Raw genomic sequence first — 26,036 nt, 5'->3', positions numbered from 1 at the left:
TCATACAACTAAACGCATTCTAAACTTCTTGAGATTTTATCTTAACAGCAAAGGGAAAAAAGCCCCAACTTTAATGACAGCAGAGTACTCTCAAGTGTGTTTCTCATTAAGAAAAAACTCCATAGATTAAATGGAGAGAAGATACCAGAATTTAGCATTGAGCACTGAATACTACAAGAGACCACAAAGAACCTTCTCAGAAGCTACAAAGCATCTCTACTTAGCCTGAAAGAAAGCAACCACCCTGTCTTCCCATAAATCTGTCTTCACAGAAAAAGACATTTAAATTTGTGCTCTGTGATACCAAGAAGCAGCTCAGAGGAAGGCAAGAATTCAGTGTTCTTCTGGCATAAGCACGAGTGAATAATACTTTATTAGAACCATAAATTAGACTTCAGCACAAGACATTTTTTCAAGTGAGTATAGTAGTGAGATAATAAATCCAAATGGTTTCCCTTCTCTACGACAACACCAAAATTATTACAAATATATCTCAAGCATTAATAATTTAAAAGAGTAACCATTTGGGGTTAATGGCGTTTAGTACATACAAACCAGCAGGGACATCACGATCTCAGGCAGCAAACTAGAGAATTGCTGTGAATTCTTGCTTGACTGACGTGCATTCATTGTGGAGAATTTGTACAGAATGTTGCGATACACTCACAGAACCAATTCCCTGGAGAGGCAAGCCACTGGTAAAAGCAGCACACCACATGCTATAAAATAAGTATGATTTTTGACTATACTAGAAAAAGCACTCCTTCAACATATATATATGTATCTATTTTTACAGCGTGAAATGCATAATGCTGCCAAGCAACCAGAATGTGTCTGTCTGATCCATGCTTGTCTATCCCTAAATCTTTTAAAGTCCTCCAGCATCCTCTCATATATTTTATCAGTACACAGGAATATCTGAATCACAACGATGAGCCTTGACCATAAAGCAGAACTAAAGGCTGGAACCGCATTTCACTCCTGGATTATACACTGTTGCTGGCACTACTCAAGTAGCAGGCAGGGTTGCCAAAGAGAAAAGCTACTTTTTTTCAAAAATTAGAAAATCCTTTGTTTTACACCAGCCTATTACTTCATGTCTGCACTCTTCTGCCATTCGAAAGGCTGTTGTTTGTTTAGCTAAGGTATCACTGAGAAGACTTAACATATAGAAATGTATAAATGCCTTTTAGAAATTTGTCCATAGCTCATTGCTCTTCCACTGGCAGGTGACACAAAGTGGTCTGTACATTGAACAACACACAGGCAGAGTTTTTGCGTGTATTTAAGCTTCTATTGCCTAATCATGCAATTCTGCAGCTTAGCTGCTCACCTGCCTCCTGTAAAGGTGCAAAACAGGATCCTGAATGACCTAACAGAAAAGGTGACATAAAACACATAGTCAATGCTCTCTAGACGAAGTACTTCTCTAATTGAATTCCACACCAACAGAGAGAGGACAGCATTAAGATACATTTTTATATTTTCATGATATGTACCTATCAGAGTTTCAAAATCTGTGGCGGATGATGTTGTGTTTAAGTTCAGGTAGATTTAAAAAGAATTCTGTGAAAAAATGAAGTGCTATCACAGCTAACGAGAATCTCTACTTAATTCATGGTGAGAAATATAAAGCTGGTGATTTGTAGTAATGAAAGTAGAAGCGAACAGTAAAACTACTGTTCAGTTTATGAAATGCAAGTACAACTTTTTAACAGACACTATATTAGAACTTGTTTAATGTCTCAAGAGCAGAAACAGAAACACAGAGAACCAAGTGTCCTTTTGCATGGAACCAGTTGCAAGGAGAATCCTCCTGTAAGATGGGATGAGATGGGGCAAACGAGTAAGGAAAACCACGAGTTAACAAGTTCAGCATAAAATAATGACTGAAATAGAGGTGATAAGTCAAATATTCTTATGTATGTTCTTTCTACGCAAAACCACGGAAAACTCGGTCTAAAGAAAAGAATAAATTAAAGCCAAAATAAAATTAGTATACTGATTTTAAAGATTCCTCCAGTGTTTATTTCCACAACAAAAGTAACTTGCCGAAGAGATACAGTTAGGCCATATAGCCTTATTGGTTATGCAATATAGGTGAAAGAGCTTACTAAAATATAAACAGCACTCTATCAACAAACTATTTGATACAGAAATGATATGAACAAAGGAAATAAAGAGTTTGTACATACTCCGCTTTTTATGTTCATAAAATACTGTAGAAACTGATCAGGAAAAGTCAAAGAAGGAAGCAAAACTGGCAGATACAAACAGACTGCTTTGGAGAGACCTATCTGCATTTCAGTGTATAAAGTGCTGGGAGATTTGAGAGACAAATGCCATTTAATTCTGTAAATTTACCCTTTCGTGCATTTGAAGGTCAAAAACAACAACAGCACCTCGAAGAGGCATACATATGAACAACCAGAATATTCTGGTCTAATATAGGAGAACTCTGCACCCCAAATACCTTATCTGGAAACAACTATCAGATGTTGTGAAGACGTGTGCCTTAGGCTATGACATTTAGAGTAATGTTGTGAAGGAAACAGGAGCTACAAGAAATGTTCTTCAGCTTGCCTGAACTCTATCACCAGCATTTTGTGAAACTAGAGATTTCTTTAAAATTTGGAATCATGTTTTTCCATGTCTGATTTTTAATACTGTAATCTTGCTATTTTGGGGAAGAACACTGATGTCTAACAAAACACTTGAGGTTCTTTTATGATTGAGGTTCTCAGGACGGACTTCAAGGGCATTATTTGAGTATAGGAGTAATTCAGAGGGTTCTTTTCAAGCCATACAACTTACAAAAATGACAGTGAAAGTAATCCTGGTTTGGACTTCTACCATACTCTGAGTGTAAAATACCTAGAAGTTTGCTTCGGAGTGCTTCTCGTGTTCGAACACTAACTTTTCAATCCTTACACCATTTCCACTGCTTGTGCAACTACAGTGGATACAATGGCAATCAGGGTGCTATTTAATTAAGGTAAAAATAAACTCAAGATGGATTCTTTACCTTATAAGTGATATCCATATACTCAGTGGAAAATAATGTATCTTTGTGGTTTAGCAGCCTCTGCTGTTACAGATCTTGTTTGTGGAAAGCTTCTAAAATATTCCTGGAGGACACTGTATCTACTTCTTTTCACCATAGGAAACATCAAAGTGGGAGCAGGAGGCTTTTATAAATTAAACTTTTATATGCTCCTTCTACAAGGGAACAGAAAGTCAGTCTAGAAATTATTTCTCCTCCCACTCTGATTTCATCAATGTCACATATTAAGTTCAAAGAGGGAGTAAAGATTTTTGGCTTTCTTACAGCCAGTAAATAATGTCATGTTGTAGATTGTGAGCTGGCACTGCAGCTACACCATATGCGCCGCTGCCAAATAAGGGCCCAATCCTGCAGAACACTTTGCAACTTGCAGGGTTCCAATGCCTCATGCAATATGTCCCTTAGCCTTTATTGGGCTGAAGACAAAACAACATCAGAAATCCAAAGTCTCCCTCACCCAATGTTCTACACCACGATTCATATCCCTACTCCAAAAGTCCTTTCACTACAAAGGACAAGGACGTCAGGCAGATATATTTGTGAGCTCTGAATGAAATTCTAGTAAAAATAACCAGATGTATCGAGTCTCTGGAAGAAAAACAAACAAACCAAAACACCCCCAACCCAACCAAACACCCCCCACACACCTGTTTTCTATCTTGCAGAAAAAACTCACAGAGTGAATGAAAACTCAGTTACGAAGCACAATGTGATACCTCTGGTTCTCTATTAGATTTTGTCTGTGACACTGTAAATACACCTGGAAGTGACTGATTTGATTTACCTCAAGGAAGAAGTTGACCAGGTATGGATCCTGTTTCAGCTTTGCACATACTATACACAGAAACTGAATTTCTTCATTTTCTGTTGGTGTTGCCAGGACTTCACCACACAGTCTGATTAATTTCTGTCACATAAAGAAAAGTGAACAATCAGAGAGCAAGTTATAGCTTTTTCTGGGAATGACAGACTGAATTATTTTTCTGTGTACATACTACAAAGATTTACGATCATTGACTTGAACATTTGCTCTAGATTTCAATTGCTATGAACAAGATTTCTTTATTACTTATAACTTGCATTGCAGGGGCAGTTCAAGGCTTTAATCGTCAATATGTTAAAACTGATACTGCTCTCGAGCAGTTTCTTTAACTCACTTGACAATGGAAGAATTAAAGATACTATTAGATACAGCAGAATAAGAGAAACCTGTCATGCAAAAACACAGTTTACTTAAAATGTGAACAGTACCTGCACTGGTCTATGCACATTTATGTGGGGAAGAAGAGGTTGCCGTATTCTTCCAAGAAGTTTTGTATAAAAAGCCAAAACTTGCTGTTTCATTCCTGGAGGACACTGAAACAAAACCAGATTAACAATAACAAAAATACAACAAGTGCAGAGAGAAACATAGATGCAAATTTGTCACTCAAAATGGCTAAAGAAACAGCAATAATTTATCTGAAAGTATTTTTTTAAATATCATCATCTGTTAACATATTCCTTTTATCAATATGGACAGAAATCAACAAAAAAAAAGTTGCATCTCATTACTGTTTTCTTTTTCAGATTATTCATACTTTCAGTTAATTGCTCTAGTGCAGACTTCTACTGGTCTTTCCAGGAAATATTCCCTATCAATACAGTGCTAAGGGGAAATCAACTGAATTAATTGGCTACAGATCAGCTGTCTTTTGCAGTACTGTGCCACAATATCCGGCAATTCAGTGAGTCAGCACGCGCAAATATACAATAATAAACTATAAACATCTTAATGTCTACAAAAGCTTTTTAAATTCATGTGCAATTAACCTTAACAGATAAAGTGTTTATAAATGCACAGATGTTCCAGGACAAGAGAAAGCTGTTGTTTTCCCTGAGATTCAGCAGAATATAAATCATAAATAAACCTCATTCTACTGTCCCTCATGCATATCACATGAAAGTACTTCTTTATCTCCAGGAGATCTGATGGCTCATGGTCCTTTATGTACCTTTGTTTCTAGCTAAATCCCTCCTGACTCTAATGTGTTCTGCCATGTTAAAAAATGCTGTTATTCCATAGGTTAATTTTAAACCACATCATTTCCCTCATCTGGTTCACTGCACAGGTGAATGGAGCATTGGTGGCAAGAGCCAGCAATGGCAGCTGCCCGACCTGGTTCTCCTTCCAAGGTAATTATCCTTAGATAGTTCATCCCTAATTGTCACTCAGTTGTCAAGCAATCCATTGAAAAGAACGGCCAACTGTGTACCATCAGGGTGCACCTACAATCATGTAGTAAGTCTAAGTGGTTGCTGTGAAAGGATATTATTCATTTTGCAACAGATCTTTGCAACATCTTGCAAGCACTGAACTGTGTGTTTACTTCAGATGTATCAACTCACAAGCGGTAAAGGATAAAGACAGGCTGTACAAGGATTGGTTGTGCAGGCGTATTTGCATGAGTGCAAAATGACTTCTCTCAACTCTTAGAAACATATTACTAATTACCCACTTCACATATGTCACCATTTCATCTCAGTTCCTTGGCAAAGTTTATAGATTATTGAAGGAGCTGTATTTCTGAGCAAGTATTTTCAATTCATCAGGTATCTCAGCCTGATTGTAGGACAGCTGGTAGAGCAACAGAAATCGTAGAGCTCGCATCCTTCCAGAGCAAGGAACAATCCAGTCTCAGACAGCTAGTACCCTGCATTGTCTACATATGTAAAATCCAGCAGATTAAAAACTCACAACCTGTAAAAGACTGACTGAGAATCAAACAACAGAGAGCTCCATTTATACTTGGAACAGAATATACCATGATTTCTAACTGCATCTGTATCATGATACAAAAAGTTCTAGCACAAGGGCTGCCAAGCTATTTCACCCCATGATCCCACCAGCCCCACACATTTGAGCTCTTAAGTCTGCCAAGACACACACCAACAAGAATGCACCAAGACTACAAAGCTAATTTCCCATGTACCACAAAGCAGACCTGAGAAGAACCAGACAACACTGCCAAGGGCTGCACTCATACCAAAAACTCAGCTGTGAAAGCTGTCTGGGGATCAGCTTAAATTAATGTTTTCTGACATAGAAGTCTTTCTGAGCAGCAACTAATCACATTTAGAAAAATTAAACAAAATTAGTATTTAATACACCACTTTTCATCCAAGAATCTCCCAACACTGAACAAATGACAGGGAGGGACTGTCTTGTAGAAGCCACGAAAATTCTAGACTAAAAAAAATGTTTCATCTCCTTCTGGCTTCACAGTCAATATTAACAGTGGTGAGTAATGAATCTCAGAGCTCTGCCTTAGCATCTCTCTGGTTGTCTCACTCTTGTAATAGTGTCAGTAACATAAGCAAACAGCTCTTTGCTAGAGTTCAGTGTCCCACACTACCACCTACTGTAGAACTTCAGTCCCTATTACAATCGAGAGCTGACACAAAAGATAATCTCTGCTGAGAAGTACGTACATCAGCTTTTCCTAGTGTGTAGAGTGTCTCCAAAATCTTGTGATGTAGCAAATATTCCATACATGGTCCTGTTTCTCCTGATTCCCTCTCATTTTCTTCTTGAACTAGAATATCCAACATTTGTTCCAGGTGAGAAGGAATGTTGGTATCAGTCACAGGAGCTTTGTCATCTAAATAGAAGAGACGAGCAATTAAGAATGATTAAAATACTGTCCTCTCTTTTCTTAAGTTCAGTTCCAAATTTAAGATTCAAAACCACGACCACTCATTTGAAGAATCTTTTATATAGTATGTAAGTTTTTCAACATGTCTTAAATCAAATTTTCAGAACCGTATCTGGAAATGTAAACTGGAATATGCACCGGGTAGATATTTAACCTTGCCATGGGGAAAAGATGAAATGCCAAATTTCAAAACGTGTTAATTACACAGTCAAAAAGGAAAACTTTTGAAACCAGAAACCAAGCTTAGGGAGAGAAATGTTCAACTCCCAATTTTCCAGCTAGTATCCACCCTGTCCTGATAACTTCCTCTTACTCCTCACATGGAAATTCTGACATCTATAAACAGCCTCTAACATCAGCTCAATTTGCAGCTGAGCAGTTCCTTTACAAACTAGATAATAAATAGTTTTTCTAATGTTAACAACAAAGAAAACCCAAACTCTATGCTGCTTATTTTTCAAAAGTTTATATATTTGTCTTTTATACTTTCTGCATTAAGATAGCATTCTGTCAAACTTGATGCAGGAAAGGGTAATACTCTGATTTCTTTACACCAAAGTCATGGAACTGTCATGGATTTATGCCACTGGCAGTGGGAGCTGGCACTAACATGTTGTAGTGCACGTCCTCACATGGAGATTTTCCATCTTATTTTTTTCAGCGACATACTACTTGAAATATAGCCCACTAGGGAAATGGTTACTACTTCTTATGCAATAACCTAAAAATAACTGTCACTTGCATGCAAATGGCAACAAGATCACAAAGGAAAACTGCCATGTCAGAGCGATTTTGATCTCTACCACAACCTTCAGTTAGCCTGGAGTGTTTTGCTTGAGTTTCCTGGGCATAATTCTGCTCCCACTGCAGAGGACAGAAGTACATCCACTGGGTGGAAAAGTATTTTCCACCAGACTTTTGAAAGTCTGGGAGAGAGGTCAGCTTTTATTCCGCACCACATAATCGCAGGTATCGGTTTTCTCCTGCCACGCTGTCATTTCTACCTTGGGAAACATCACATAGCGTTCCGAAAGATGGGTGTTTAGAACCAAGGGTCGAGTTTCAGCTTCTAGGAGTAAATATTGATCTAAACAACATCACCAGGCCCAGACACAAATACAGATTCAATAGCTATGCTAGCAGAAATGCAGAACTTGAGGAAAGCACGGTAACATTCACTTTTAAAACTTAATAGTTTAATAACAAGGACTAAGAATTAAAAATCTAAATGTTGTGTAACTGTTGTAGGAAACCATGGAAAAGTTTAAGAAAAGCAACTAAAGCCATATTTAATCAGAATACCCATTTTTTAGAAGAGCAAAGTAAGGGCTGGATAAGTTTTAACAAAATGTATTCTAAACCTTCTCATCAATTCACTTTTCAGAGCTATGTTATCAAAACATCTTTCATGGCAACAAGACACTAAAGAAAATACACTTAATACTGAGCACACAGAGTTCAGATGGTCTGGTAAAATCTATGACCACAAAATAACTTTTGTTAAAATCTTGGAAAGAAGAAGAAAATCCCTGATGCAAAATAATAAAAAGGTCAACAGCAGAAATTACATTTCTGTAGTTGTCTGTTCAGATTAAATGGAATATGTGAAGACAGAAATTGGGTCAGATGTGAAAAGGTACAATTCTCTACAGGGTCCTCAGAAAAGACCTTCCCTCAATCATTTTTTAACTTACTTTTTAAGGGTACACAATATTTTTAATTACTAATAATTATTGTTGGCATTTTGAGAAGAGACAAGACTCATTTTAGTATTCCTTAATCTTTACTTTTTAACAACACTGAAATTGGGAACTCTAGTTTTCACAATAAAGAGACAAAACCAGAATGTTTTCTTCTTTTACCTGATGTCTCTATGTAGTAATGAGTGATTGCTTTCCAGTGGTAAACAAAATCTTCTTGTAATGGAAGGGAAGGTGCGAGCTATAGGGAAAAAAAATAACAAACGAAAACCAGTTAGGAATGAAATAAACATATTTCCTTAGAGATTAAATTGAATTTTATTTTATACTTGGAAGTAAACCGCTGCAGACTAGTGCTACAATTCTTACTCTATGCTCTTTTACCTTTAACAAGGACAACATACATTATTCATGGCAAAAGCCCCATGTCATATTGCCTAGACTGTGAACATCAGTAATAATCTCTGTGATGTCTCTATGATCAGACAATCTATTTGAAGCAACAAAAGCAATCGCTCATACAGCAAAGCAACAATAGAAACGTAGGTTAGAATTGTTTAGCTCTCAGTTTTGTCCTGTCGAAAAAAACATGTTCTTTTACATTTGCTCTTGGAGCCATCATCCCTTCCTGTACACTCTGTTCTCCTCTCTCCCTCTGCTCCCTCAAAAATACTGAACAGCTGCTTCATATAGTTTTTGCCATGCCTTTTACTCCTGCTAACCACAACTTTTTAAAGAACTTTCTTTCTTTTTTTTCACATCAGGCTGATTGCCACAGCTTGACTGGTTGTTCCTTTTTTAAACAAATACACTTCTTATTTCCCTTCAGAACCTACACATAGCACATTCTGAACTCCTTTAGTGTCTCCTCGTAGGACCTAAAAAGTGTTGAGTTGCCTCAGCTCTTGTACAAACAGAAGCACATAGTTCAGACATCTGTATAATCTTCACTGGGTACTGCTGGTCTCCGAAAAAGCCTTGGAAGTTCTCCACATCAGCCTTTTATTTTACTTGAATTTAATGACAATAAAATTTATCTTGGCAAAGACATAAAGCTGAGTATGAACAGAGTGCCCTGCTGTGACAAGAAAGCGGAATGCTAATTGTTAACAACCCTTTGCATATAGAACTTTGAAATGTAAGACTTTAAAAAGGTAGCGATAAGTATCTACACCTGCATCCTGTGTGGAAATGTGTCCTTACAAACAGCAATGAGGAAATCAAGCTGACATTGCCTATCCATTCCCTGACAGCCTGTGGGCTCATTAAGTCTTCCATATTTCCAGGGCTGGGCAGTGACAGCAGCACTTCAGCTACCACAGAAGAAATATCAGGACACCGCGCACTGGACAAAACTAGTTTATTTTACTAAGTTATTGAAATTCAGAAGAAAACCTGAACAAATTGAAGACTGAGCACATGATATTTTGTATCATGCTCCATATATCACACTTGCTGCTGTAGATGTGTATTTCAAGCAATGTAATGATCATTTTGCATCTTTCTGTAATAAAACTATACCTAAGACTCAATGCGGGCTGATGAATGGCACAGAGATCACTTTTGAGGAATACCAGGTCTTTTAGACCACTCTACTTCCAAAGTAATACATAATAGATAACATTAAAGATGTATCCTTGACTGATGTGATTTTCCTCTCTGCTGCTTCTAGCCTCATCTGCCTCGAGATGAATTTAGTGCCTCTGAGCAGTGCCAGGAAAAGGATTTCACTTCTCAGCACTGTCAATAATTTATCCACCACAGAGAGAACTGTGCATACAGACATTCTCCCTCCCAACAAACGCCTCCAGGGACTCCTCTCAGAGGTGAAAAGGTAACTCAGGGACAGGTCCTGCCATTTTTAATTAAAATATTCAGTGATTTCAGAGTCTTCTCTGTCAAGGACTGCAAGACAGAGTTACCAAACAGAGATACCATTAGTGTACGCGTGCACCTGTGCTTGTGTGTACACGTTCACCTATTGGGAACATTCAGTTGACCCTGACGCCAATTGGACCTGGTGATACAGAGCTGTGGCAGCTTCGCTTACATTGAGCTACCAGACTCAACAACTCCTAAAGATACAGAAAAATTGTATTTCTTTACTTGTTCAGTTAAAGTCTTGCCACCCCCAAATTCCTCTTCCCACTGCAGATGCACCTAGATGGACATCTGCTTTTTACAGCACAGCTGTTCTCAGAATATTTAACAGAGATGTAACTCCAGCAATGATATGTATCATTCTGAGAGAGGAATCCTACTGACACAAAAAACACCCTATCCTCTTAACTGAGTAGTTATTCAGACACAAAATCAAGGTACAAACCAAGACTAAGGTACCAGCTTATACACAAACAAAGCCCAGCACTGGAAAATATTAGAAAAATGTAAGGTCCCGAACACTTGGTTGACATGCTTTAACCCTACTAGGACAGGTAATTCTAGGATGAAGGTGTAGTTTCTATTTTAGGATGAATTATTAACTACCAGCTGAAAAGAAATATGTCACAGTTGCCAACTGAATAATCACTCTTTTTAAAAGTGCACATAACTGTGAAGGCCATTAATTCCTGCTATTTGTCTAATTCGAAAGAATTACCTTGAAAATGCAGTTATTTCTCACAGTTATATTAATTCATTTTGATGTAATTATGCATGTTCTTACTAATTTTGAACTATCAGTTCCTAATCTCAAAGTGAAGTTTTCCTCCTTTGGGGAAAAAAACCAAACATCTTAAAGACTGCAGCGTAGGTGTTGGTATATCAAATAGCCAAAACTCACTGAACACTCCTAAAAACCAGCCCATTTGAGCAGACATTGATTAGCTCTTCCATCTGGTCCCCAGCTCCAGCAGTCCAGCTCCTGGGACTGAGAGAGTGTTCTCATTTACGAGCTAAATTTAACACATGCTGCCTTATCATTCTGGTGACAATACGTTACTAATGATCAAACCCAGAAAAAGTGCTGTTCTCAGGAGAACTATCGATCTTTGACCAGAACTACAGTCTGCTCATTACAAAATCTGTCCAAAATACAATTCCACGTAGTTTTCAGAAGTATATAGAATTTGTGTTTAGGTAGGAGATAATTTCAAGAGCAAAGAAACCTATAAATATTCAGTATTTAACAGCAATTCCTTGTGCATTTAAAAATTATTGTCCTATTTTTCACATATGCTTTTCAGAAGTGCAATTCACTACAAAAAGAACGGAAACAACCAAAGCTGTTGATAGCCTGCAATATCTTTTGGACTAGTCCATAAAGTAAAGAAAACACTGTATAAAAGAATAACAGGTACTGTCTGGTCAGAAAAAGAAAGCAGAAATGAAGAGTCCATACACAGTCCCCTGACTAAAACAAGGAAAACTGCAGCAGTCGCTTGATTTTTTTCTTCAGTCCTACTACTTTACTAGTGTGAAGTTTTGCCCCGAGGGAAATCTGAAAAAAGACTAATGCTTGAACGTTTACTTTATTTCTTCAGCTGGGGAATGAACAGAGTTTATAATGGTCACTGCTTTCAAGTATAAAATTAAGACTGCACATGCTTGCAAGCCATGTATTAAATTTTGCCATCATAATTTGTTAATAGCAGCACAATATCAAAGCAATCGGTAATGGAAGGTCATTACATCTAGTAAAGTGGTTTCAAGAAGAATAAATCTTGTTCTGAGCAGTTATGCAGTTAATGATTTTGGACTAGTACCTGTAGCAAGTGACTCAGTTTCTTTCAAAGCTCAGCTTTGCCTCAAAACATGAACAGAAAAGAAACTACATATGAGCATTTTAAGGTGCCAGTGTAAGAGATACAGTGGACTAACAGGTTGGTAGAGAGGGGTCCCAAAAACGTGCAACAGACACCAAAATCTAAATTCACTCCCAGATACTGAGACAGTGACAGAATAATCTTGTTTGACAGCAAATTGCAAAATTCAAAACAAAAACAATCATATTTTTCCTGCTCAAGGTAGACAGCTCAAAAACATCCTTTTGAGTTCACTGTTAAGATGAAACATCTCGTGACAGCCCAAATCAAACACAAACAGAAGTCCTTTGAAGACTGAGTGACCACTTTACAGACAAGCTATTTTGTCTAGGGAAATATGAGTGAAGAGCACAAGATAAGAGAAAAAAAGAAGTCTAACTTGCTGCTTTGTTATTGTGCACTACATTTTGTACATTCCTGAGAATGTGGCACTCCTGGAATACATCTAGGATAAAAGTATATCAGAAATGCATGGCAAAAAGCAAACATCTTGGAGACAAGTTGTATATAAACTGTCACAGATTCATTAAGATTAACCTCATAAAATACTCCCATGTGTATTAGACCATCAACCTTTGGAACTCCTCGTCATAGTTCAGAGAGGTGGCATATTGAGGGGAAGATAATGATTATCTAGTAACACAGGAACTATTATTATTTAAAAACATCTCTCAGTCTGCAGGCCCAGAGGCAGGACAGGAACATTTTTATAAGTGACATGCAGGAGAAAGGAGAGGGGAGATCCAACCATCCTGATTTAAAGTCATCCTCCCAGTGAAAGCCAAGCCTAGGCACTTGGATTGTATTTAAGTGTCCAGCTCAGCTGAAACCTGTTCAGCTGCAGCTGAATTCCTCTGGGATGTAGAAACCTAAAATCTTTGAGAATTTATATCTTAGTTACCAGTTATGTTGTTAATATTGAGGGTTGAAACAGGGTCCACTTGAGGTTGCATGAGCTATACTTGCTCCACTCCAAAATCTCTAGGGGTTCTGAAAACAGCAGGCAGCATCATGATGGACTTCTCTAATATTTAGAATTTACACCAATTTTCAGATTTACGCCATCATTTTCAGAGTAGAAATGCTCAATAGCCCGCATACTTCAGTTAAAGAGAGAATGAAACTATGATCTGAAGTCACATACAGCCCCCAAACTGGTTAAAAGTTTCTATTTCTCAGTTCTGTACTTGAATTACTAGATCAAACTTCACAGCTGAAGAAACATTCTTAACATGCTCTTGCTTTTGTGATTCCATGCTTCTTTCCTAGCATGTGGTGCTTGGTATTTGTCACAACCCTGCAAATGCAATTTAGTGCAGTATTTTTTATAAGGAGATCCATCACAGTGGTGTTAGCAGGGTAAGGCAATTCTAAAAGGGACACCAGAGTTGAATAAGGATATACAGCATATTGTTTGATAGCTGTCACTTGCAGAGTGATGTTATCAAACTCTATTTCTCTTTGAGTTTTTTTTATCACCATTCTTAATAAAGATCATCTAGTCCCTACTAACTGTACTTTTCCCCTTTTTCATTCAACTAATTCTCATTCATTTTTCCAAGTTTTTTATGGATCTCAAATAAATGAAGGGGGGGTGTGTTTGTTTGTTGGGTTTGTTTTGTACACATCACTAATCCAAATGTTCTTCTAGGAATAACTTTTATTAGCTATCTTGGATCGGTAAGCCTAAAAGAATAACTTCTCCTTCACTCCTGCATTTCTTGGTCATCCACTCTTATTCAAAAATGTGGCACATCTCACTATAGCAAGATTTCTTTAGTTAGGCAACCACTAATTTCTGTTTCTCCTCCAGGGAAAGCACTGTCTATTGAAGGCATTCATATGTGGTCATTACTTAAAAGACTTATTTCCAATTGCCACTTTACCACTAAGAGAGGAAACTAGGAACCTGCAATTAATTAATACATGCTTAACTTTAAACCCTGAACAGTCCCGCTAAAGACTGCAGAACCACAGGCAGAAATAATTCAAGCGTATGCTCAAGTATATGCAGCATCAAAGCACACATTGATGCACAAAGGGTGCCCCTCACATGAGGCAGGATTTGCCATGCAAGCTCTTTTTTCAACCATTTGAACCGTTTCCCTTCAACACTTTCCGCCTTCCCTGCCAGCACTATTCCACCACCAGTTTTTAGCACCTAACCAAAGATACGCCTCTTCTAACTCAGTCTCACAGGCACCCTGGCTTACTGAGAAAGGTGCTGAATGCCCAGACATTACCACCAGGACCCACCTCACCGAAAAGCAAACAAAAATAAATCGTGTAGAGGGTAAACAGGCAATAAATAAGCAGGCAGCTGGACGCGGCCTAGGGAAATGGCAGCAGCGTCAGAACCAAGCCCTGGTGCTTCCCTGTCCCCAGGGCAGCCCTGGGCTCAGAAGCGTGAGGCTCTGTGATGAAACCTGACCGAACACACACAACCCCAGGTCCTCTCGGCTTCCCCTTCCACCCCACCCAAATTAAAAAAAAAAAAAAAAAAAAAGAAACCGGGATGAAAACATGGGTTTGGAAGAGACCAAACCACACAAAAGCACCAGAGACAGCGACAGCCATTGTCTGCTGCCCACGACAAGAAGAAAATGCCCATTAGCCTGCTGAATTCACCCCCTTTCTCAGTAGCCGTGCAGCAGGCGCCCAGCACGGCCGGGCCGGGGCCGCCCTCAGGCCCCGCGCAGCCTCCGGGCCTGCTCGGAAGAGCTCTGCCGGGACAGCCCCGGGCTGCTCCCGCCGGGCCGGCCGCAGAGCCCCGGCTGCAGCCGCTCCCTCCCTCCCGGCAGCCGCGGCCCGCGCTGGGGCAGCTCGCTCCCTTGGCGGGCACCGCTCGGGGCCGCCGCTGGCCGCGGCCTGTGCGGGCAGCTCGGCCTCCGCCGCCCTTCCCCGCGGCACGGGCGAGCCGGGATCGGCGGGGCCGCGGCTGCCGGCGGATACGCCACTCGGCAAGGCCCCTGGCCCCGGCAGCGAGCCCCGGGGGAGGCGGCAGGCCCGCGGCACCGCGCTTAGGGACCGGGCCGGGCCGGGCCGCCCGCTCCGCGCCGCTGCTCCCCGCGGGGCCCGCTCGGCGGCTGGGCCCGAATCGCATCCCCGGCGCGGCGTGGCCGGGCCCGCCGGCCGCCTTACCGCCTCCACGGCGTGCTGCAGGATGGAGGTGAACTTGGAGAACATCCTGTCCCGCGACTGCAGCAGCCGCTGCCGGGAGGACCGCGAGAGCTCCTCGATCCGCCGCCGCCGCTCCAGGGTGAGGGCTGCATGCGGGGGCCTGGCCGCGGGGATCGGGCGGGCGGCCGCCGGCTCTGCCTCTCGCTGGCCGGCGGACACCGTGGCACTGACTCCGCCGGGCTGCGGCGCCGGCTGCCGAGGCTCCGGGTGTCCGCCCCGCCGCGGCCTGCAGGGGCCGCCACCCTCCGTACGCACCCACCGCCCCGCGGGGAGGTGCCGGCCCAGCCCGCCTAATCTGCCCGGCGCCGCCTGGCCCGGGGCCCGGGTCCTGGGAAGCCTGGAACGCTGTCCTCCCGCCCGGGCGGTGACGCCGCTCGCCGTGCCCCCGGCATTGCCGCTCGCACCGGGCCGCTTGTGCCGGGGCTGCCCAGAGCAGGGACCCTGTGCCGGATCCCCAGTGTGGGGCGCAGCCCGGGCTGCCCCAAGCCGCTCCCCGGCTCTGCGGGCAGCTCCCGGGAAGGGGCGCCCGGCGCTGCGGGGTGAGGCTCCGAGCGGGGCTGTGTGTCTGCACAGGCCGCTCTGCTCCGTGCGGGCGGGACAGCTCGGCCTCCCCGCGCTCCTGGCACGGGCAGCTGGGGAGCGGGCCCGGCGGGAGTGCCTGTCTGGCTGCTTGCTGGGACACTTGGGATGTGTCACCGTCTGCAGGGACTGCGCGGTCCTCAGGGACACGTTGACATACCTGGCTTTCCACAGAGCAGCGATAAAGGCGGTGAACTCAGAAAGTCAGTGACATGTTGCTGCTGGCCTGGTCCTGGCTGTGTCCCTGGGGCTCACAGGGAACCACAGCGTGACAGGGCTTGTGGCTGTGCATATGTTACCTGTTTCACTGCTGGTTCTTCCCCCACAACTTTGAAAGGAAACTAAGGGGGATTTACTTCACCTCCAAGCCTAAGAGAAAAAAATCATCCCTGCCAATTTTGCCATGCTGCAGGGAAAGCAGAGGTGAGGTGAGCTGAGCAGAGGTTGAGGATGTGGCTCGTGGGCGCTGTGATGTTTTAAGAACAGCTGCCATTCGTGGGATAGTGTTTGGACGCTGCGCAAATGGATGTTGGGGAACAGGATTGATTCGGCACTGGGGGAGCAGAGTGAAACGTTAAGGATGTGACAGCAGTATGGGAAATGGAAAGAATCTGTTGTACTTAATGGAGAAAAACTTCGTAATTAATTTTTGGAGATGAATGAACATCTGGGAGCAAGGAGAGACACATGAATCAAAAGACAGGACAAAGCTACTATTTAACTGCTGTGTTTTAAATCGCATCATCTAGGAAGTCTGACTATGACTGTTGATCCTATGATGAAGTCTTACTAATGATTCTGCTGTACTGACTGTTGTTACTACCCCTGTGCTTTGCAGGCTTGAAGAGCCACAGTCCAAGTACCGTATGGAAGTAAATGCCAGTTGTATGTCGACACCTTTGCTGAAGTTGCTAAGGAGCAGAGCTAGCTATTTCCTTCTCAAAATCCAGACATATCAAATAACATAAATGTATAAGGTAATTATGGTTTTGTATTTGTTTTGGGGTTTTGTGTTTGTTTTTTATTTTTTAATCTGCTTGTTGTGGGTTCTTGAAGTTATGTTCTATAGATGTTCTTAGGAAATGTAAATTTGCTATGTGGGTGGTCATATGATGAAACATGTACCATCTCTGCATTTATGTAATTATTAACTGGACGGATGCTACATTTGGAAGGTGCCTATCTTCTACGATTTAACTTTAAAAGTTCTGTTAGGCTTTTTAAGTGCTCTAGGAGGCAAACCCTTCTTCAGGTGAATTTAAGTGTTGTCTACTATAGTTTTGCAATGCATCAGGAGTATTATTCATATTTATGTATATTTTTATATGTAAATACTTGTATTTATTTTTATTTACGATAGTATTTTTATACTGTAAGTACAGTTCAGGAGCTACATTCAGCCTGTTTATATGGTTCATATTGAAGGTTTGTATTGATTTCAGTAAAAAACCACAAGCAAGCTGTACGTTTGAATGCAAATATGTTGTCAGCAATGGGCTGAGTAGCGGCACAGCTTTTCTGCTATCAATGTGAGGGTGTTTACCACGTTAATGGGCACCTTCCCATTCTCTCACCATAGATACCATTTTGGAGCCTGCATAATTTCTGAAGAAAATGTGGATTTAAGGCATGTGTGCTTGATTAAGGTATCCAAGAGAACATGGTAATTTAAAATGCTCTTTGCAATCCATTTGTTTTTGCAAAAATGCCTTTTGGGTGTGCCTGGGCCTCTTCATCTCTGTGCAGTGGAATGCATAAAGAAACAGTAAGATATCATGAAGATATAAAAGGAGACAGTTTTATAACAGTGAGAATATTCCTAAGCATACTTCACAATTTATTAAATCATAAGTCGCCTCCTCACAGATGGTGAGGTAAAGCTTTTCTAGTACTTAAGGGCCTCTTATTATTCTAAGAGTGCCTGATGTATATAAAAGCACTTTTTTAATACGGAACATTTCATTGTGATTTGAATTCATCTTTTGGTTGTAAAAGTGACTTCTAATTAAGACTTCTCAATATGAAATGCCTTGCAGTAAAGGAAACAAAGAAAATACCACAATTATATTATTATTCCTAAGCTTATTAAACAAATTGAGTCTCTGCAAATAACCCTACATTTACTTACTAATATACTGATCTTGATTTTGTAGCCGTACTGCAGAATCCAGTTGGTGGTGCTTGTACATGTTGAAAGTTGTAGATTTTCTTTTAATACTCTTTTAAGGTAATCTCAAGTGTATGAACGTATTTCTCACAGCTAGGATTTAATAGATAAATACCAGCAGCCCATTAATGAAGATCTCTGGGAACCAATGGAAAAATTATTTCACCAGTTTCAGTGCAAAAGAACTGAGCTGAGGTTACGTTCTGCGTGGATAATTCCTGTTCTCATTGGAGGTGATGCAGCTGGAGGTGACTCAGTTATGGACAGGCTACCAATGTCATATGCAACAGTACATTTTCACCTGCTCGTGCTTGATGTTGTTTCCACTGAAATAAACACAAACATTACTCCTTATATTAATACTCTTGAGAGCAGAGCTCTGCTGGTTTTGTTTGGGTTTTTTGGTGAGGTATTTCCTTTTTTTGGGGTGGCGCATGCAGTGAATGTTTCACTTCAATGTGAGTTAAGACAGCTTGAAAGTGAGGCTGTTTTAATTGATAGAGCTTTTGGGAACTAACTTTTCTCCTTGCAAATTAATGAAATTGTCTAGATTAAATCAATTTAGATGGAGTGAGACAGTGAGATAATGTGCTAGCCTTTCTATCTGAAAATCTCTCTGCTATGTAGATTGATGGCACCAGGCCAGTCCCTAATGGATGTATTTGTCTGCATTACAGAAAAACTTCTTGCAGTCTGGACTTTTGCTTTAGAAAGGGTGAGAATTTGGAAGATACATTTTTGTACTCTAGAATGAAAACCTGCTAATACAGCTATGCATAACAACTATTTATATTCTGCACAGGAATTTATTGTGTTTATAATGACCAGATTGACATCTATGTTTTCAGTGACTACTTGGATGAAATAAAGAAGGAAGTGTTAGTGGCTCAGCATGATCTCTGCTTTTGAGGAGGGCTAAAGAGACATGTAAAATCATCTTAATACCTTTCTGATTCTGGGCTTTATTAATAGAAAGTGAGCATTCTGTGCATCGGATACCGAAGAGCACACAGTGGGATTGAAGACCAAACAATGCTTCTCCCAAATTTAATCAGTGTCTCATATGTGGTATCGTATGTGCTTCTTTTTACTGCCATTTTCTGTCATGAATTTTCTGGTTGTCTGTGCTCTCAGCTGTGTGCAGCGCCTCCCTCCTTGCTGGTTGTCTAGTAGCACTATGTAATCAGCTTATGCAGTATTTCTTTAAATCCCATTTTCAGGTACTTCCTGGTCTGTGCATCCTGCTCCACATCTGCACATCTGTTCCTTCTGTAGAGACATTCGTCCTCTGATGGGTTACAAACTTCTGAGTCATTAATTTATTGTCTAATTGCTTACCTGTCACATCTGCAAGTGTCTTTTTATGCCATCACTCATTGCTACTGTGGAAGACACAACACTGAACTGGATGGACTAATATGCATTCCCAGCAGGATATTTCATCTGTACTTCAGGTACACTGTCCATACTACCCTGCTTTAGCATATATAATGGGTTGTAAAGGAGAACAGGAGGAGGTCAGAAGTACATATTGTCAGTGAAATGAGCTATTTATTTTCCAAAGACATCATGTTTCCCTCAAATGTTTCTATTCCATTGGAAGTGTTATAATCCAAGCTTTCCTCTATAAGTAAATATATTAATGTTCTTGCATATGGTATCTGCAAGTGTTAGCATATAATAAGTTATTGAAACCAGATAAAATACTCTCAAATATGGTCACTGAGATTTTAGCCAATTTCACTGAAGTCTGCAGGTTAGCAGGACCACAACTTTACTTGTTTCTGTGGTAGCAGAGGCTTGAAGCAAAGAGATTAAGGATAAACATCTGGGTTTATGCTATATTGACACTGCAAGAGTCTCAGTGTGGGATAAATAGACATAAAACTGTATTTTGCCCCAAAATCTTGGAAAAAAAAATTGAGTGGTCCAGCTGCTATACATTGGGTCCCTCAATTATTTGTCTGTGTATCTGCAGAGAGGGAATTCTAGCAACCGGAATCTGAATGTATTTCTGTGGATAATTTTCGTGCTTAGCCTTGACTCTTCTAAGAGATTTCAAAGTCATTTTCAGATCAGCTCTGACTGCATTATTTGTTTTCTAATACATGATAAGATTTCATTGTTACTTACATCTTTGGATTTAGGGGTATAATCTGTTAATGCCTAAAATGTCATCACATAATCTGTTTAATCGTCAGCAAAAGCTGATCCTGGTAGTCAATATGTGTTATGCAAAATAGTTCAGGCACACTACTACTGTGCAAGTATAGAAACTTTCAGATCTCTCTTTTGCAGTTCTCCACAATTAAAATTAGGGTTTTGACAGTTTCCTTTCATATTTCTTTGTCCTGAGACATAACTGAAATCTTTCATGGTGTCTGAGAATAAATTTTGGTATTGTAAAATGTCTTAATTTTGAAGCAAATGTATAAAATATTTATGATGCAAGGTATTCAGTAGGGGCTTCATTATTAATTTTAAATTATTGATAGCACAATTGTCTAGAAAGGCCCAAATACTAATGTTCACTGTCCATACAGTTACATGACAAATGTCCAGTGATGTTCTTCAGTATTTTGTTACACCAGGAAGGTGACCATTAACTCCTGTGAATTCCATTCATGGCTTCTTGGTAGGAAGCTGCTCTCACTTGCAGATGACACAGATGACCTCATTTCATCTGTAAGCCACAAAGCAGCAAGAGAGAATCCCCCATAGCTATTTTTGGGAAAAAATAACCGTATGTATCCTATGTAGAATGAATCAGTATACCAACTAGTCATGGTACCTCTGGGGTTAACTGCTGTGTGTTACTTGGCTTGTAAAAGCTTTGGTTGCTACACATGACAGCCCATCATCTTAGCAGTTCACTTGTCCCACTTGGTTCTCAAATGATGTTATTTGAAGCTACAGGACTGGTTTGATTTCACTAAGACATTGACTTACCCCTGTGGCTATCATATCCCACATGACATTTGCGTCTTTGCAACAGCTAAACCCCAGTGAATTTAGGAAAGGTCTTGTATTCAAAGACTGGCCCTTCTTGACAACTGACTGAATTTTTGTGTAGTTCCCAAAGAGGTGAGAGTGACCATGTACATCACCATTGCATTATTTTACCTGTGGATGAGGGTAGAGGGAGCCATCTGAACACTTCCAATTAGAATTTCATGCTTGGAAGCTGTACTCTGAGCCAAACTGCATTTCCAGAAAATGTACAACTAGATCCTTTGTAATTCTTTCTGAGTCATCAGCCCTGCAGAAACGAGCGTCTGCACTTGGATGAAGCCCCTAAGGAACTGAGCTGGAGGCACTACTGGCAAGCAAAGAAAATGAAGTCTGTAGCAGATCTGGGATCATCCAGAAATGTTTTTGTTGCTTGTCCCTTTTTTTTTTTTGCCTCAGGCTGCTTTGGACTAGGTTGACATTCAGTCCTCACGTTGTGAAATGCTGAAGTAAGCAGCCCTGTGTTTGTAATACGCCTAATTTAATGGAACCTGTTCCTGATTAGATCTTGGAGTGGTGCTGTAAGGCACGGTCCTTGATTCCTGCCTGGCAGATCACCTGCTAGGAGAAGTATTTCCATCCATTTATTTTCTCTGCTTTTGTGTTCAGAAGCTGTTCTCCCCACTCTGTAGGTCTCTGGGAATTCCCAGGTGGTGTCATATCCAGCTGTTATTTGTACCTGGGGTGTATGACTGCTGCACCAGACACGTGCAGTCTGCATTTCCTTCGCCCTTTCTGGCAGTGATAACCAGGCAGCCGTAAGCCAATTGTTATATTTGGCGTTACGGGTACAGCATACGTCAAAATTCTGTGTTCAGGCATAGAAATCTTGTACCAGCACTATGCAGTTTCCATGAGCTGTTGCAAAACAATTCATCCCGGCGGTAGATCATAGCCCGCAGAGGGCAGCCTGCCCTCGTGTTTTACGCCAGCGATGTGCTCAGCTGGAGAACTCAGTCATCTGCTGGCATCTCTGTCTATCAGCGTGACTTGCTGTGAAGTAAACAACTGAATGTTGCAGAGAATGAACATCAGCCCTAAAATCCAACAGATTCAAAAGGGGACCAAAAAGGAAAAAAAATTGCTTGACTAAATTAAACCTCCTGGTATTTTTTTTTTTTAAAACATATAGAAAGAAAAAATTGCATGAGAAAACTCAGCTAGACCTGAGGTTTAAATGTCTCACATGCACAACAGATAAGTTTGTTGGTAAATGTCAACAGTCAAGAGAAGGAAAATATCCACAATATGTGTACCTGACTGTACTGGACAAGACTAACAGGATAAAAGCATTTTTCCTTTTTTCCAAATTTCTTCGGGAATCTTTCAAGATTCCAAGTTACTGTTAGCATGACTGTAAGACACTGACTTTGGCTGCTTGGCCCATGTTCTTTCACAAGTATGTCCTGAGTCCTTGTGAAACAGTCACCAGAATTTCAAGCAGATTTTGTCTAAGAGGTTGTGTCTACACACAGGCACGTGCCTTAGCTGTCAAACTGGTGAGTGACAGGTTTGGGACTAGGGGTTGCTGCCTGGACTGACTATGACAAGAAACAAGGCATTCAGTTCCTGAAGAAGAGCCAGTACTTTGTGTCTCTCAGCTCAAATTGTGTCCACCAGCTAATTAAGTAATGATCTTGATGTGCTCTGAAGGGAGGCCTGTCCACTTCTATCCTTCTCAGCCAGAGGGCCCTGCAATGCAGTGTTCAGAGGAGAAAATAATTGTAAAGAAAATAGCATTTGAGGAACTAAGACAGCATCAGTAGTGTTTGTTTTTCAGAAGTATGGGAAGGAACCTAAGTATCTGTTATGATCAGATGTCAAGTTACTCACTGATGCACTTTCACATCGATTTAGATAATTAAGTTTGTTGGTCCCAAGCTTTCTATCCCATATAAGCATGACTGTTCACAGGAGAACATATACGCTTCTTAGAGTTCATCTTACTGTAATTGCAACTACAGGTGGATTTTCGCTTCTGATTCCTAAAACTTTCTCCATGTGTATGAGTGCAGAGAGATTTTGACTATGATTTATTAATAATCTTTGCTATTTTTGGTATTTTATTCATAAACACCTTTGCTAATGTGAAGTTTGACGAAGGAAGTATCTGTCACGTTTTACGTTGATAGCATGGTGAGTTGTGGTCCAAAAGCTACTGAAAAGCAAAGTGGGAGATTCTCACCCACATTGCTGTGCAGATCATGAGTGGGACAATGTATTGGCTTAAGAGTTCAGTAAAAATGATTAATGTTTTCACATTTCAAACTTACGAATCCAGCCTTCAGTGCCTTATCTGGACATTATAATTCTTCTAAGAGTTTTTTATATATATACATAGTGGCTAAGTGACAGCAAGGTATGCTGCACAGGGAATACAGTCCAATATTTAGGATACTTTCCTTTAAAGATGCAGTTTCTGTTCTTTGCTCTGACATAGATTTCCTCTGTGACGCTGGACAACATACTTCGCTACTCAAGGGCATTTAGACATCTGAAAATACCAACAGGGGATTTGAAAACACCTGCTGTTTGGTAAAATATATTAATCTGTTTGGTGTCTCTAAAAAATCCCAAGGTGCTTGTTTGCATCTCTTAAAGCACAAATACCTTTAAAAGATGGTGTTAGTGGATTTTATTTTCCCACTATCTGAGTTTGAAGCCTAGTCTGTCTGTATAGTCAGTAAGAAAATGTAGGAGGTAGGATCCTGCTTCCCAGTTGACTAATTCAGAAGCCTCAGGTAGGTGCCTGAAATAAACCAGCGTCAATCACTGCTCCTTAATGGACTTTTAAAGTAGTCAGGAAATGGCTCGGTCAATCAAACAGCTCAACAGCTTGCTGCTGCTCAAAAGGATCATCTCTTTTCCTTCTAATGGTTCCTCATCACCCCTTCCTGGCTGTGCAGTTCTGCACTAGCTTTCTGTCAGCACCGCTGTTTATCTGAGCCTCTGGTTTCTTTCTCTGTTCTTCAGTATCCTTATCTGGCAGAAAGCAAACCCAGGGCAAGAAAGTGAGCAGCTTTTTGCTAATGAATGAGCCTTGAGGGTCAGACCAGTGGTGATGGTGCTGCAGTGAGAGGAGCAGGAGCAGGGCTGGAGTAAGAAAAGAGGGAGCACACAGGAGGGTATGTGGCCGTCCCTTGCAGAAGCAGCAGTGAACTCTTGGGTTGGCTTGTCCATCTTACCTGACTCAACATCTTTTGTCTAAGTATCTGAGGTCTTCATCTGTAAAACAGTAATAATGATGTCTCGGTTATTCTCTGTACCTCCCTTTTTTGCCTTCTTCAGCTCCCTTCCACGTTGGCAGCATTTGAGACAGCAACTGCAGGAGCTGATTCAGCTGCACATGTGCAGTTTGCCTGACTGGTACTTGTAGCTAGTAAAGACACATCTTCCAGAAATGGTAACTGTTGAGTTCCCACTGCAGATTTTCTCCTTCATTTAATTTAACTTATTCTAATATTTGTGCTAATTTCCACAGAACTTGTAGGGTTGTAGAACTCTTTCTGAATCATACCTTTTAATCAACTTGAATTGAAATTCTCCATATCCAAATCTGAAAATTCTTGAAGGGAACTTGATGGACAGACAGAAAAATAGAATTCTATCAGCCTCAATTCCAGCAGAAATGCAGCTAAAAGCTCTTTTTAATAAATGAGTGCAGTATCTGATCCATTTTAGCATTCTCTAACATGTCTGTTGAACTTCTCTGCCTTAGAAACTTTACACAATAAATGGAATAAAGTCTTTGTGTTCTATAGAAACCCAAGTTACAAATGTCTTTCCCTTCCTACTTCCTAGCAGTATAAAGAAAGGAAGTTCTTAATTAAAAAGCTAATTTCTGCGTGTTCCTGAGCCTTTCTTTTTTAAAGCCACCTCTTAAGTGCCACATGGGAGAACCCTTGATAGTGCTACTTAGAAACTCACTGAAGGAAGTGCATAGGAAATGACTCAATTAAAAATACAAAATGCTGTCATACTGCGTTGACTGAGGAAAACCTTCACTTTTTTCACAAGAAGGAAAACTTGAGTTGTTTGCGAGTGGAAAATTCTACTCATTTCAGAAAAGAAGATGGAAAGGAAATGTTTTTCAAGTGGGTGTCAGATCACCAAGTGAGGATAATGCCATAGGAGTTGGGAAGGAGAGGAAGAACTTAAGATTTATTTCATTCCTGTTGCAGGATTCAGAAACATTTGCAATGGGCAAGAAAACAGAACAACATGAGTACGATTGAACCGAAGGGTGGGAGACACTGAGGTAATCCACGGCAAATAGAGCTGGATGCGACTATAAGTCATTGCTGTGTGCGAGCACGGACACAGTAGAGAAACAGACATATCTATTCATTTCTTGTGCATTTATCACCTGAGGAAAAGGCATGTGTGTGCTGTCCGTTCTGCTGCCACTTCCCTGCTTTCTTACACATACACACTCCCTACTCGGGGGTGATGGGGAAGGTGAGCAGCATAAAGCACTGCCAGGGGATCCTCTGATGGAGCAGATTCACTGGCCGGGCTGCACTTCCAATAGCAGTGGGAACACCTGTTACTAGCACCCATCTCGGCTCTGCAGACACGCAGTGATGCGATTTTTGCCACCTCTCTTACATTTGAATATTTTGGTAATTAGTTATTTTGATGGAAAATTTGTGTAGGCTTCATGCTAGTATGAAGATGTATAGTGTATGGTAGAGCAGCGTGGAGGAGTGTGATTCAGTCTCTCCTGTCACTTAGGTTGTGTGCTGGCTCCTCACTGAACATCACAGATTGCGCTTTCTGTTTCTTAGTTCATTGTTGCTCTTTCTGGAATTGATAAGAGTCAGCTCTAATGTTTTAATTTCACTATTCTGATGTGGCCTTCTAACCTGTTGTTCTTGA

The 26,036-nt window shown here is 40.8% G+C and overlaps 2 protein-coding genes across 6 annotated transcripts in view; one reads left to right on the top strand and one right to left on the bottom strand.

Annotated features, from left to right (window-relative positions):
* The window catches only part of FHIP2A (FHF complex subunit HOOK interacting protein 2A), a 33,704-nt gene extending 17,625 nt beyond the window's left edge, over window positions 1–16,079 (bottom strand). Inside the window, exons 1-6 of one of the 3 annotated variants that reach the window (XM_082052494.1) lie at window positions 15,365–16,079; window positions 8,622–8,700; window positions 6,536–6,705; window positions 4,316–4,420; window positions 3,849–3,971; window positions 1,334–1,372 (exon numbers count right to left, since the gene is read on the bottom strand). In XM_082052494.1, the coding sequence (XP_081908620.1) occupies window positions 1,334–1,372; window positions 3,849–3,971; window positions 4,316–4,420; window positions 6,536–6,705; window positions 8,622–8,700; window positions 15,365–15,409 (561 nt within the window). In that variant the 5' untranslated portion in view covers window positions 15,410–16,079. Of the gene's footprint in view, window positions 1–1,333; window positions 1,373–3,848; window positions 3,972–4,315; window positions 4,421–6,535; window positions 6,706–8,621; window positions 8,701–15,364 lie in introns of those variants that run through there. The other 2 variants (XM_082052495.1, XM_082052496.1) reach the window with 2 other exon arrangements.
* Window positions 16,080–16,088: 9 nt separating this feature from the next.
* The window catches only part of ABLIM1 (actin binding LIM protein 1), a gene marked incomplete at its 5' end in the record, with an annotated part of 210,397 nt that continues 200,449 nt past the window's right edge, over window positions 16,089–26,036 (top strand). For 2 of the 3 annotated variants that reach the window (XM_082052511.1, XM_082052513.1), the window contains one exon: window positions 19,478–19,603. Of the gene's footprint in view, window positions 16,406–16,820; window positions 16,960–17,561; window positions 17,629–19,477; window positions 19,604–26,036 lie in introns of those variants that run through there. The other variant, XM_082052514.1, reaches the window with a different exon arrangement.

Source organism: Streptopelia decaocto (genome assembly GCF_964273445.1).
Source record: "Streptopelia decaocto genome assembly, chromosome: 5".
NCBI classification, from domain to species: Eukaryota; Metazoa; Chordata; class Aves; order Columbiformes; family Columbidae; genus Streptopelia; species Streptopelia decaocto.
Note: the sequence above shows the minus strand (reverse complement) of the source record. Positions and strands in the feature narration are given on the sequence as shown.